The 12503-nt window shown below is 41.1% G+C and overlaps 1 protein-coding gene across 4 annotated transcripts in view; it reads right to left on the reverse strand.

Annotated features, from left to right (window-relative positions):
- MAN1A1 (mannosidase alpha class 1A member 1) overlaps positions 1-2828 on the reverse strand; it is a 176546-nt gene extending 173718 nt beyond the window's left edge. For 2 of the 4 annotated variants that reach the window (XM_045391605.3, XM_074036955.1), the window contains exons 1-2: positions 2609-2828; positions 1529-2353 (exon numbers count right to left, since the gene is read on the reverse strand). In XM_045391605.3, the coding sequence (XP_045247540.2) occupies positions 1529-2131 (603 nt within the window). In that variant the 5' untranslated portion in view covers positions 2132-2353; positions 2609-2828. Of the gene's footprint in view, positions 1-1528; positions 2354-2588 lie in introns of those variants that run through there. The other 2 variants (XM_074036953.1, XM_074036954.1) reach the window with 2 other exon arrangements.
- Between the last annotated feature and the right edge of the window lie 9675 nt (positions 2829-12503).

A 12503-nucleotide genomic window follows, 5' to 3' on the forward strand; every position in this document is an offset into this window, starting at 1 on the left:
GAGGTAGAGCTTTGTTCCACCTTCCTGATTTGGTAGCACAGGCAGGATTTCATGGAGAAAGGAAACTGCTAAGAGAGTTGTTTTGGAGAGTAGAATCCATTCCCCCAAGTATGGGAGGGTTCTGTCCCTGAGGAGGGGTCTCAAAAAAGCAGATATGCCGATGGACTGTGGAAATAAGCTGCCTGCACAGGAGGGATGAAGGCATTCTTATCAAACTGAAAGGGATCCAAGTCCACTTTAACTTGCTCAATTACAGCTTAACCAAACTCAGCTGGTCTTATATTACAAAGTCACAAATCCTAGCGTAAGTGGCTGCCTTCATTCTGCAGCCACTTACGCTAAATACCTCTCAACCACCTTAAAAAATCTGTTTACTCTATGAAAATGGGATCAGGGACTTCCTCTCCTGATTACCTACCCAATATGAAAACACAATATTTACTTTCACAGAGATTATATTATTTTTTAAATGGCAAAAATATTACCTCCATTCATATTTTGGAAAATGGAACCAAGATTTGGAATGACATGCTTTTAATGTGGTTCCTACAGCTTTTCTATGTAAAACCCAGGCTGGCACCGTTTCACACAGGGAAGTAGCTCAGAGAGGAGGCATGTCGACAGACAACGTGGTGACAGGTGACTGGTGGAAGTTCGGACCTCAGGCTTCAAGTCCTGACTCATCACTAACGGGTTCTGGAGCTCTGGGCCCTTCGATTTTCATCTTGAAAACGACAGCCTGAAAGGACTTTTTACGGCCCCCTTCAGCTTTAAGCTGGTCCTGACCTAATCACATGTTACAAGTTCTAACTGAAAATTACGAGAAGGAAATTAGGAAAGACGTATCAAAGTCCATGTTTATCCTGGATTAAGTTTGTCACCATTGTGCTGCTGTGGAGGCAAACCTGTTGCATCACATGGAATACCTTATTTCTGGCTGTGCATTAGAAATACAAGAGGCAGAAGACTTTTTATATTTTCATTTTTTAAAAAAGTAAACAATAGTATCCCTCGATGATGGGAAGTTCTCAAGTTTCACCTTTATAGTCTGGAAGTACACACAGAATTCCACCTGGCAGACAAGGGCCACATGGCTGAACCCGGGGTATGCCGGCTCCATTTACCACGCGTGAAGCCTCATTTTAAAGCCACGTCCCCAGTCCTTACCAGGGGGCTGATCAGTGCGGTCGCTGTTACTGGTGGGATGATTAACCGTGTAGCAGCCAGAGAAAGAGGTTTGTATATTACCTGCCCATGAATTTATACCTACTTCGTGTGGCTTGTGCTCACCAGAGCAAGAGCACGCAAGTTAAAAGCAACGAGATTTGACCTTAGAACTTACTGGACACATCTACTACCATATTGAAAACAGGAAACGAAACAGCTTTTGACACAGCACCTGGTGGAGGGAGCACACCTCCATCTCCCCATACACTGCATTGTTGCAGTCTTCAGAGTTTCAGAGGCTTGACGTTTTTCCCTGAAAAACACGGCCCGTCGGGAGGCATTTCTGGCGCGGCCCACTCACCTCTTTGATCTTTGCCCTTTTCTCGCGGATGGCGGCGTCGGCGGGCTCCCGGCTCTCCACGCCGATGGGAGGCACGAAGTCCACCGGGGGCAGGCCTCTGAACGGCGCCTTGTCACGCAGCTGGTCCTGGGCCACCTTCTTCTTCTCCAGTAGGATGTCTCTTTGGATCTCCTCGGGCAGCTTCTGCAGGGTCTCCTTGGCTTCCCTGAGAGCCCGCTCGTGGTTTTCGCGGATCCTGGCCAAGTTGTCCTCCAGGGCGGCCTCCAGGTCCCCGGGTGCCCCCTCCTCGCGGCGCCGGGCTCGCCCCTCGGCCGCGTCCTCGGCGCGCGCCCCGGGCCCGGGCTTGTGGTCGGCGGCCGGCTGCAAAGCGGGGCTGGAGTGGAACAGGACCCCGCTGAGCAGCTTGGAGGAGTCTGGCAGGAAGAAGATCGCCCCGAAGCAGAGCGTGATGAAGGCGCTGAATACCAGCAGCAGCACGAACTTCTCCGTCAGGCGGAGGGCGGCGGGGCCCGACACCTTCCTGCCGCCGCCGCCGCCAAGCCCCCCGCCCAGGCCGCCGCCCGCAGGGCTGCTGAAGAGCGGCAACAGGCCCCCCACGGGCATCGCTCCCGCTGTCCAGTGGCCCAGCGCCGCGCTGCTCAGCAGCCAAACTTCGCCGCCGCTGGGCGTCCGCGGCTGCGGGGCTGGGTCTTGCGTATCCAGGCCGCCCGACCCCCTCGGCTGGGCTGCGGATCTCCCCTGGGGGAACAACTCCGCGCCGGGTCTTCTCCCCGGGGCGGCTCCTCGGGCACACAGGCACGCGCGACAGACCGCTGGCTGCAGCCCCTGCGGGGAGAGAAACAGTAAAACGTAGTAATTACGGCGATGATAAAGTTTCCAGCGGGTCTCCGCCCTCCGACTCCTGGCGAGTCGCCAGGACCGCTCCCCTTGAGCAGACTCCTGTCCAGCTCCGGGCACCGCCCTCGCAACCCACTCTTCAGACTTGGGGTGAAGTTTTCGGGTCCCGTGGCTAGGGGCGGGCTGTCCCGCGCAGGCGGGGGGCAGGGCAGCGCGCTAGCACCTCGTGGAGGGGCAGCGCACCTCTGGGCAGGAGGGGCGCAGCGTGGGCGGGGGACTCGTCAACTTCGCCAGCTCCCCATCTCCGCGCTGAGACTGCTGCCCCTTTCCTAGGCTGGGCTGAGCACGCTGGCCCGTGGCTCCGCAGCCCCGGCGCGACTCAGGTGGGCGAGCGCGCGGACCTGCGGGCGAGTGGCAGCGAATAGAGCAGCACTATACCCTCCGCCGCGGCCCCGCGAGCACTAATCTCACTGCCGGTCTCGAGGCTGTAGGAAACGAGGGAGGCGACGCGGCCGGAGAGTGACGGCGCGGCCGGGCCAATCACGCGCTGCCCAGGGTCCCGCGGGGGCGGGGCCGAGGCAAGGAGGGGGCTGCGCGGGGCGGGGAGTTTACGGGAAGCGCAGCCTCGCGGGGGCCCGGCCGGCGGCGGGGAGGTCGCGGGGCCGGTAGGCGCGAGGTAGGCGGGAGCCGCGGTGAGGAGGGCGGTGGAACCGGTGGCTGAGGCCCAGCCCCGAGAAGCGGCAGGCGGAGTTCGGGGTCGGGGAGTTTATCCTGCGCCGGCCTCGGCCGGGGTCCCCGGGGTGGTTGATCCCCGACTGACCCGGGAGGCGCCTGGACCGGCGCGGGACCTCCCTGCCTCCTCCTCCGACCCCCGTGGGGCGGTCGGGGGCGCTCCCGTGGAAGTCCCGGGAAAGACAGGGTCTCGCAGGGGATCCCGGGCACTGGGTCGTTCTGAAGCACGACTTTACTCCAGTTACCCTCTTTTTATCCAAGGCCAGGGTTCCCCAGATGCCAGGTGGCAGTGAAACCCCAGTTCCCTCGGTTAGGGGAGCCGTGACCCTGGGAGCTTTTGAGCCCTCTGGTATAACATCCTTTTACATCTTAAGAGACAGTTCTGATTGCTTAGGACTTTTTTCGGATGCGCCCTCTCTTCCCCCCAAAAACCGAAAAAACTTGTATGCCTCTCCCGCCCACCTCTACTTTTCGTATTCATTTACCTCATAGAAGTTGGTCAAATTTTCCATTCGAAGACGAGTTTTATGCTGCGGTAGCTTCAAGCAATAAGTCGAACATTGTGTTGAAATTAAGTCTTGGATCCGACCACTTCCAGCGAAGTGAGGAGTTGGTCCAATAGAAATTATTTTCCAAAATGTGTTGTAATTCCCCTGTTGCTGCACAAATAAAGGGTTATCAGAGAGGAAAACGTTGACTGACTTCCCATTTCTGAAAGCTGATTTGTAGTCGCCTTATTTCATCCTCACCCTTCTCTGGAAATGTGACGTTAGTTCTGTTTGTGCTTAAGACAAAGGAAACAGCTAACACCTTTCAGGAAGGTGGTTCCAATACAGTTGTTTCCAGGTGTTAAGCTGTATGAGAAAGTAGAAAAGTAATCAGAAATCCTTACTAGTTTTCTTTTAATTATTTAAATATTAATTTTAACCATCATTATTTGTCGTCTACTTGTTTTGTGTAAAATGAGTCATACACTCAAAGTTCTTGTTAATAGGAAATTATTGTTTGATAAAGCTGGCTTTATGGCTTGGTAATTTTGATACCTGCTATGAAATTCTATGCCCAGAAGAGTGCAGCATATCCAAGCAGGGTAATAAGTTCAGAAAGACCTGAAAAAGAAAACAAGGATGATTTTTTTTTTTAATGATGGAAAGGCAATTTTTATCTCAAACGATTATGCATTTGTAGGTTGTGCATAGGCTGAAAGGTTTGAATCACTGTGGAATAATGTTTCTAACAACATCCTTAAAACTGAGTTACCTCTTGAAAGGATACATAAATAGGAACTGGGTTAATTACCCCAAACGCTAATCTTTTTATGATCATCCTTTTTTGGAATGATTTATTTTAAAAATTATGTTTTAAGACTGGCATTATAGCCCCAGAAATATTTAGAAGCTTTATTTCAAATTAATGTTATTAAGTATTCCAGCAAAACAATAAATTCCACTTTTAAGTGTATGTTAAAATGGTGATGAAGGAGAGTTATAACTTAATTCTATTACTGACACTTTACTTTTGATACCAAATCAGTTTGGGCATTTAACTTCTGTAGTGGAAATATTCAAAATTTAGTACGTGGGTTTAAGGATTTTTTTTTCCCCTAAAAACTTTAAATTTATCTATGTTGTTTCTAAATCTCTTAAAGTAACTACTCTTTTTAAGTTCATCATGAAGCTTATTTTAAGATGATTTTTCTTATTTTCTGTATTTCTTATATGACAGGGTTATACTTGCAGCCTGGCTTTAATAATATGTTAAACAAGAAGTTAACATGGGTGGTTGATTACAGGTACATATTAAAGGGTGTCTGTGTGCATTAGGTGGGATAAGAACTATATGGGAACACCGATATTTGGGCCAGAGCAAATTTGAAAAATTCACAAAGAAGGTATCTGAAGAGGCATAGCAATCAAAGTATGCATCCTCTTTAAAATAACCACATAAAGCCCTGTGTGCTCATGGTAAGGGAGGAGTAGAAAGAGTCAACAAGTAAAAATGTGCATTTTGTAGAAGCAAAATCTGACACTTTCCTCTGATTTCAATACTACAAAGCACTTGACATTCTACCATTGAAAAAAGTACTTTGTACCCTGAGATAAAAATAAAGGTGATTGGTTCTTGTCCTTCAAGTAATGAAACCTTGACTTTGTCCCCTAAGACTCCTTAGCCACATCTTCCTGAAGGTAATGTCACCGTCTTTATGAATGCAATGATAGTGCTGAAATTGCTGTTTTCTCATTATGGATGGTCTAGTGTAAACCTAGGAGCCTTAGTAATTTTGTGGGATTTTTTTTTTTGAATACTTGCTGTGTTTTTTTATTTGGCCAGCCAGTCCTTTTGAAGTATGACTCTCTTGTAATTTTTGCAGGTTTGCTTGCAAACTTAATTCTTACATTTTCCTTTTTCAATACTTAATGTCTTTTTGTATTTCTTTGATAATTTGTAAATTTTTGTGTTTCAAGATTATATCTTTAGAATCAAGTTATTTTTTAAAAATCTGATCATCGGTGATACCCCAAAACACTACAAAGAAATCCCCAAACAAATGTTGTTGCTTAGATTTTTCTGCTTTCAAAAAAAATTACCGAAAGGTAGATTTAATTTTTACATTAGCATGCCTAAAATGAAATAAAGTAATAATTATGAGCAGAGTTACAGGGGAAAAATTGGCAATATTTTTATAACACTGGTAAATTTATATTTTTATAAAATTATAAGTTCTCAAAAATTAAAGTGCAAAAACTTTTCTTGGGAAGTTTCTAGGCACTACTGGTTAGAAGTTTATGGAAGAATCCTTTTGAGGATTTTTGTTCTCTTACTTTAAATAAAACAATCTAATAAAAGAAATGAATTTAATCTACATGTATAGTAAATAATGACTGAAATTCTCCAACAAGTTAGATTTCTGATAAAATCTTTTAATAGGAGATTTTCTAATTATCTTCAAATTCTAGGTCACAATAGGTCTTTGCTCTTATTTAAAAAAAATCCAAATGTAATATGTAAAAAATTATTTATTGTGAATATTAATCTTGAAGTTTCAATACTTCAATGGGCACTCTCATTTTACATGAAATATATTAAGTTGGAAATTAACCAGAGTTTTAAAGGAAACTATCAGTGTTATTTGTATGCAAATTGAAATCTACTGTTATATTTCTGATTCCATGTTTTTGCTCTTCCTCGATTTACTTTGAAACGCCTGAGTGGCAGATTATTTTTATAGAATTCCAATCACGTTTTTTTGAGGGGGCGTGGGTGCCAGGGGCAGTGAGGGCAGGAGCCCTCTGTTCCTGCAGGCTCCTGCTGAAATACACAGTTTTGTTTTAAACACATTTCATAAATATTAACTGTCCCCAACTTAAAAACATTGTGTCCTGCAAGTATTTGTGTGCATTGGCTCTTTGGAACTTTCAGAGCATTTTTCTTCATAGAAACGGAGTTGTAAATGGTGCTTTGGGTTGCTAGCCTGCAGTGCAAAGACCTCACCCTAGGGAAGGATAACATCTTGGAAAAAGTACTGTTGCAATGCTGGTAATCAAAGTAACATTACATTAGAAAGTGTTTTATTTATTATGAGCGCTGGAGCCTGAGGACAAACAGATTTATTTGAAAGAGGAGATATAATGATAGTTTCAGAAATATTCTAAAATCAACTTGCAAGCTCAGAAAGGTGTGTGGAAATTCTTAGGTATAGTTTTCCTTTACCATGTGTAGCTTTCTTTTGGTTTGAAGAATATCATAACTACTGCCCTCTAGGTATTTTTACTTTGGTTTTGTTTTGATTTGATTAACAAAGGGACTGAAAGAAATAACAGGGAGAGGTTTTCGTGAGGTCACTGGGCAAGGGTTTGAATAAGAGAGGAATTTATTATAGAGTACGTGCATGCGCATGTCTTGGCTATGTGACCATGGCCAAGAAGTCACCTATTCTGTGTCTCTCATTCTTCATCTGCAACTTTGTTGTGCCTCTTAGGTTAAATGATGTAACTAATGTGTCTGGCACAGTAGGCATTTAAGAAATTTAAGTCCATTTTTCCCCTCTCTTAGAAGGGTAATGTTGGGAATGAGGAAAGAACAGTGTCTGTGGGATTCTTCTAAAGAAGACCCGAGAAAGGATGGCAGGCAGGGTATTTTAGATTATGTGGCTTTTCATATGGTTGTCACTTTTCAACTCCTAACCCATATTTGAATAATATCCACTGGAGAAAAAAGTATGGTTGGGAGGAACAGCGTCGGGTTTAGTAGCTGGAGTCTTAAAATGTTTCTTCACCCTTTATAGGATCAAAAGGTTGACCGACTAACCTACTGTTACTACTACTACTTGTTAATTGGCAATTTATAATTGTATAATTTTGTAGGGTAAAAAGTGATATTATGATTTCTGAATGTAATGCAGAATACTTAAATCCAGGTAGTTAACATCTCCATTACCTCAAATACTTAATATCTTTTGTGGTAAGAACATTTGAAAATTACTTTCTCATTCGGTTTTAAATGTATAGTATTCTCTCATGAACTATATTCACCGTGCTATGTGATAGAACTAGAAAGAGAAATTCCTCTCATCTGAGATTTTGTATCCTTTGACTATTATCTCCCCATCCCCAGCCTCTGCAGGGTAGAATGGTGATTCTGTTCTGTGCTTCTGAGTTCAGTTGTTTTAGATTCTACATATAAGGGAGAACATGTGGTATCTTCCATGCCTGACTTACTTCACTTAGCATTGTTCTCCAATTCCAACCACATCATCACAAATGATAGAATTTCCCTCTTTTTTAAGACTGAATAGTATTCTTTATAGTTCCTAAAGCCTTGACAAAATGTGAGTGATGGCAAAGTCTCAATGTGGGGAGAATGGCCTTATGGTTCAGTGCCTGAAGAGTCGGGAAACCAAGGTCTTAGAGCTGAAAGGTAGCCCTGAGAATGCTAACAATGACCATTAGGGGTCCTTGTATATAAAATGTTTGAATGGTATGACTTGAGGAGAATATACTATTTCAACTAAGTGAAACAAAGGAAAAGTTTCTTTCCATGGTCAGAGAAAGATATAAAATATTTCCTTTTTCAGTTTCTAGTACATTAGATATATTTTAAAAATAAATCAGTTTTTCTCTTAGAAAATCTTTTTTTTCTCTCCATTCTTGGTCCCATAAAAACCACATGCTTTTCTGGAACAATAAAAAATTCAGAAAGGGAAAAAAATAGTGAGACGTCATTCTGCCCAGTTATAAGTAATTTTCATGAAATAAAGTGAAATGAAACCACCACATGTGCTTGTTCCTATTTTGGAGAAACTACCTACAACTATGACACAACAGCACTTGGCTTTCCAATTTTATTGCAAAATAAAGGTACTGTTTGCACAACATGTTCTGTCTTTCATATGGTCCTTGAGGACAGAACTTTGTCTTAGCCTTGTGTCCCTGTAAGTGGATAGGAACTTACCTCTGGTTCTTTGTCCATTAAACTCATTTTTTAAGTTCATTTGGAGCATTCTCCTGGAATATACAGACTCATTTATGGGATAAAGTAAAAGCAGATCTGTGTTGCAGATAGTACGTTGGCAAATTATATTTCTGTATGTTTGATTTGTAGTCATTTCATTTGGCGTAATTAATACTGGTCTGGATTTGGGGAAGGAGAGAGAGACACACACTGAAATTACCATCGGAAAAAAGAAGGGAAGAATTTCAAATCAGTGACCCATGTATTTATTAGACTTAATTGGCTGGAACTGGCAGGATCTCATATACGGTTTCTAAATTACTAGGCTTAAAATGTGATGAGTTTGAGATACTTAGCCTGACTCTTAGATTATAAACAGTTTTTGAACATTCATTGAGATCATTAGGTTCTCCAGTTTTCTCCAAATACTAAATTTGTGTGATATATTCTACGATGAAAATTCTGTCATATCTTCAACAGTAACCAACAAGAAATGAAAATATCTAGTGTTAACAGAGTGCCACCTATTTTATATTTTTATTATTAAAATTCATGTATGTCTTCACCAAGAAATTGACTTCAGTATTGTTAAAAGTAAGTCAGCATTATAGTTTACTTAAGTAATTCTAGAGCTATTTTTTTTTTTAATTCATAGGTATTTATGGGGTAGAACAAATTACTGTAAGGAGAAAGGAAATTTAAATTTGTGAAACTTCAGTTACTAGAGAGCTATATATACTGTGCCTTTAAGTACGTTTTATTAAGTGTATATAGCTTCATTTCTCTCTCCTTAAAAAAAGTATTTTTCTCTCTGGTAGGAATGTAAAATGGTGCAGCTGCTTTGGAAAACAGTGTGGCAGTTCCTCAAAAGGATAAATATAGAGTTACCATATGATCCAACAATTCCACTCCTAGATACACTCAAGAGAAATGAAAATATATGTGCACACACAAATCTGTACATGAATGTTCATAACAGCATTATTTATAATAGCTAAATGCTGGAAACAACGTAAATGTCCATCAACTAAGTGGATGAACAAATGTTGTATATCCATACAAAAATTATTATTCAGCAATAAAAAGGAATGAAATGTTGACACATACTACAACATGCATGAACCTTGAAAGCATTATACTAAGTTAAAGATGTCAGTTACAAAACACCACATATGATGTAACTGTATATATATAAAATGTCTGAAATAGGTAAATCTATAGGGACAGAAAGTAGATTAGTGGTTGCCTTGGGCTGGAGGAATAGGAGGATGGAGGGTCACCATAAGGGTATAAGATTTCTTTTGGAGGTGATAAAAATGTTCTAAAATTTTCTATGGGGATGGCTGCATGACTTTGTGGATATACTAAAAAAGTACTGAATTGTACTTTACACGGTTGATTTTTATGATGTGAATTATATTTCAATAAAGCTATTACCAAAATAATGTTTTCCTTTCAGAACTGTTTTATAAGAATCTTAAGAACCATGGAATATCTTACTCGAAATATATAAAAATAACTAGATGAAGTTGACATTATACTAAATAGCATTATTAAATTTTAAAGTCCAAAAAGTACTAAGAGAATAAAGTCAAGAAGCATTTTCAGAAACACAGAAGAAAATGCTATTGTTTGTCATCTTGAGAAATATGTATTTTTATTTAGTAGTCAAGCCAAGGGAATTTTTTAAAGTTATGAATCACTTCTATGCTGTACGCTCATTCCTATTAAGTAAAACATAGGCAAGTAGTATTCATATTTTTGATGTGTGGAAAATTACTATTAAATGTACCTCACAGCACTGTACTGACTGAGATGTTTCCGGGAGAACTTAACTTGTTTGTAGTTGGCAACTGTTTTTTTTTTTTTTGAAGTGGAGTTTTGCTTTTGTCGTCCAGGCTGGAGTGCAATGGCATGATCTCGGCTCACTGCAACCTCCACCTCGGTTCAAGCGATTCTCCTGCCTCAGCCTCCCAAGTAGCTGGGATTACAGACATCTGCCACCACGCCCAGCTAATTTTTTGTATTTTTCGTAGAGACGGGGTTTCACCATGTTGGTCAGGCTGGTCTTAAACTCCTGACCTCAGGTAATCTCGGCTCGGTGTCCCAAAGTGTTGGGATTACAGGCATGAGCCACCGCACCTGGCTGGCAGCTTTTAAACATAAACAAAATGATGCAGAGGCAAGAAAGCTGGATTGGGAATCAGAAGCTCTATTTTTAAAACTGACTATGAGTTTTATGAATTAAAACAGCCTCAATTCCGTCTGTAAAATAATGGGGACTCCTCCAAACTGAAAAATTTGTTGTGAAGATAAAAATAGATATATGTGTATTGCAGAATGCTGTACAACTGTAAGGTGTTGGAATAACTATTAATAATTATTAATAAGATAAACCACTGGGTACAGTGGCTCATGCCTGTAATCCCAGCATTTTGGGAGGCCTAGGCAAGATGATCACTTGAGGCCAAAAGTTCAAGGTCAGCCTGGGTGACATAATGAGGCCTTGTCTCTACAAAAAATCAAAATGTTAGTTGGTGTGGTGGCATGTGCTAGTAGTCCCAGCTTAGGGAGCTGGAGTAGGAGGATTGCTTGAGCCCAGGAGTTTGAGATTACAGGTAGCTATGATTATGCCACTGTACTCCTGCCTGGAGAAGAGCAAGAGGGTCTAAAAAAAAGAAAAAAAGATGTAAATAACACTAATATTATTCGTTAACATTTTGTATTGTTGTTGTATTATTAAAATTCCAGGCTGGGCGCAGTGGCTCACACCTGTAATCCTAGCACTTTGGGAGGCCAAGGTGGGTGGATTACCTGAGGTCAGGAGGTCAAAACAAGCCTGGCCAACATGGCAAAACCCTGTCTCTACTAAAAATACAAAAACTGTTGGGCTTGGTGGCTGGCGCCTATAATCCCAGCTACTCGGGAGGCTGAGGCAGGAGAATTGCTTGAACATGGGAGGCGGAGGTTGCAGTGAGCCAATATCTTGCCACTTCACTCCCGCCTGGCAAAAGAGCAAAACTGTCTCAAAAAAACAAAAAACAAAAACAATAAAATTATTGTGAAGACCAAAAGGATAAAATTTCTCTCTCTTTCTGTCTCTCTCACCCTCACTCTTGTTCTCACGCTCCCTCTGAGATCTTGAACTCAAAAAGTTAAAATATTTTGAAGAACTATTTTCTAGAGAAATCATGAATATTTAATAAGACATTATCAAATGTATAGCAGAACCTATAACTGACTCTTTTATGTTCAGTTAATCTCATCAAAATAGAAACCATTATCTTTCATGCCTTCAATAGCTAGTATCAGTATATCCTGAGAACTTTTCTATTCTGCTTTCATATAGTATTCCCCATTTAATTTATATTTCTTTTAAATAGATTTTTATCCTTTACTTTTTATTGTTATATATTCTTATAACAAATATATAGGTATAAATAAAATTTAGAATATATGGACCAACAAAAAATGAAAAAAAAAAACCTTAAACTTCTTACAATAGTAAGTTGTACATGTCTTATAAGATAGCATAAATTGTGCTGTCTTTCAATATGTTCAAATAAACATTGTTTCTGGATTTCCTCCTCCTCCCTCCATCCTTTAAAAAATTATTTGTAGTGAGTAGTATCTGTCTTTCTTGCCTGACATGGAAAGCAGATGGAGATGCATAATGCTTTTGCTAAATCTCTAAACGTTCTCAGTTTTGAAAAACAGTAACCAATGGTAAATGAAAGAACTATTATCACTGATTCCTCTTTATAATCTGTGGAGTTTTTTGTTTACTCTGACCACCTATTTCTTTACTCTTACTGGATACTAAATCATTACAATGTGATTTGGGGAAATAAGACATTATAAAAAGAGAAATCAATTATTCATACCTCATAGAAATAATCACATTTAATATAGTTTAAATGTGTCATATATATATTTTATATCTGCCATATATATA

This window comes from Macaca fascicularis, chromosome 4 (genome assembly GCF_037993035.2).
Source record: "Macaca fascicularis isolate 582-1 chromosome 4, T2T-MFA8v1.1".
NCBI classification, from domain to species: domain Eukaryota; kingdom Metazoa; phylum Chordata; class Mammalia; order Primates; family Cercopithecidae; genus Macaca; species Macaca fascicularis.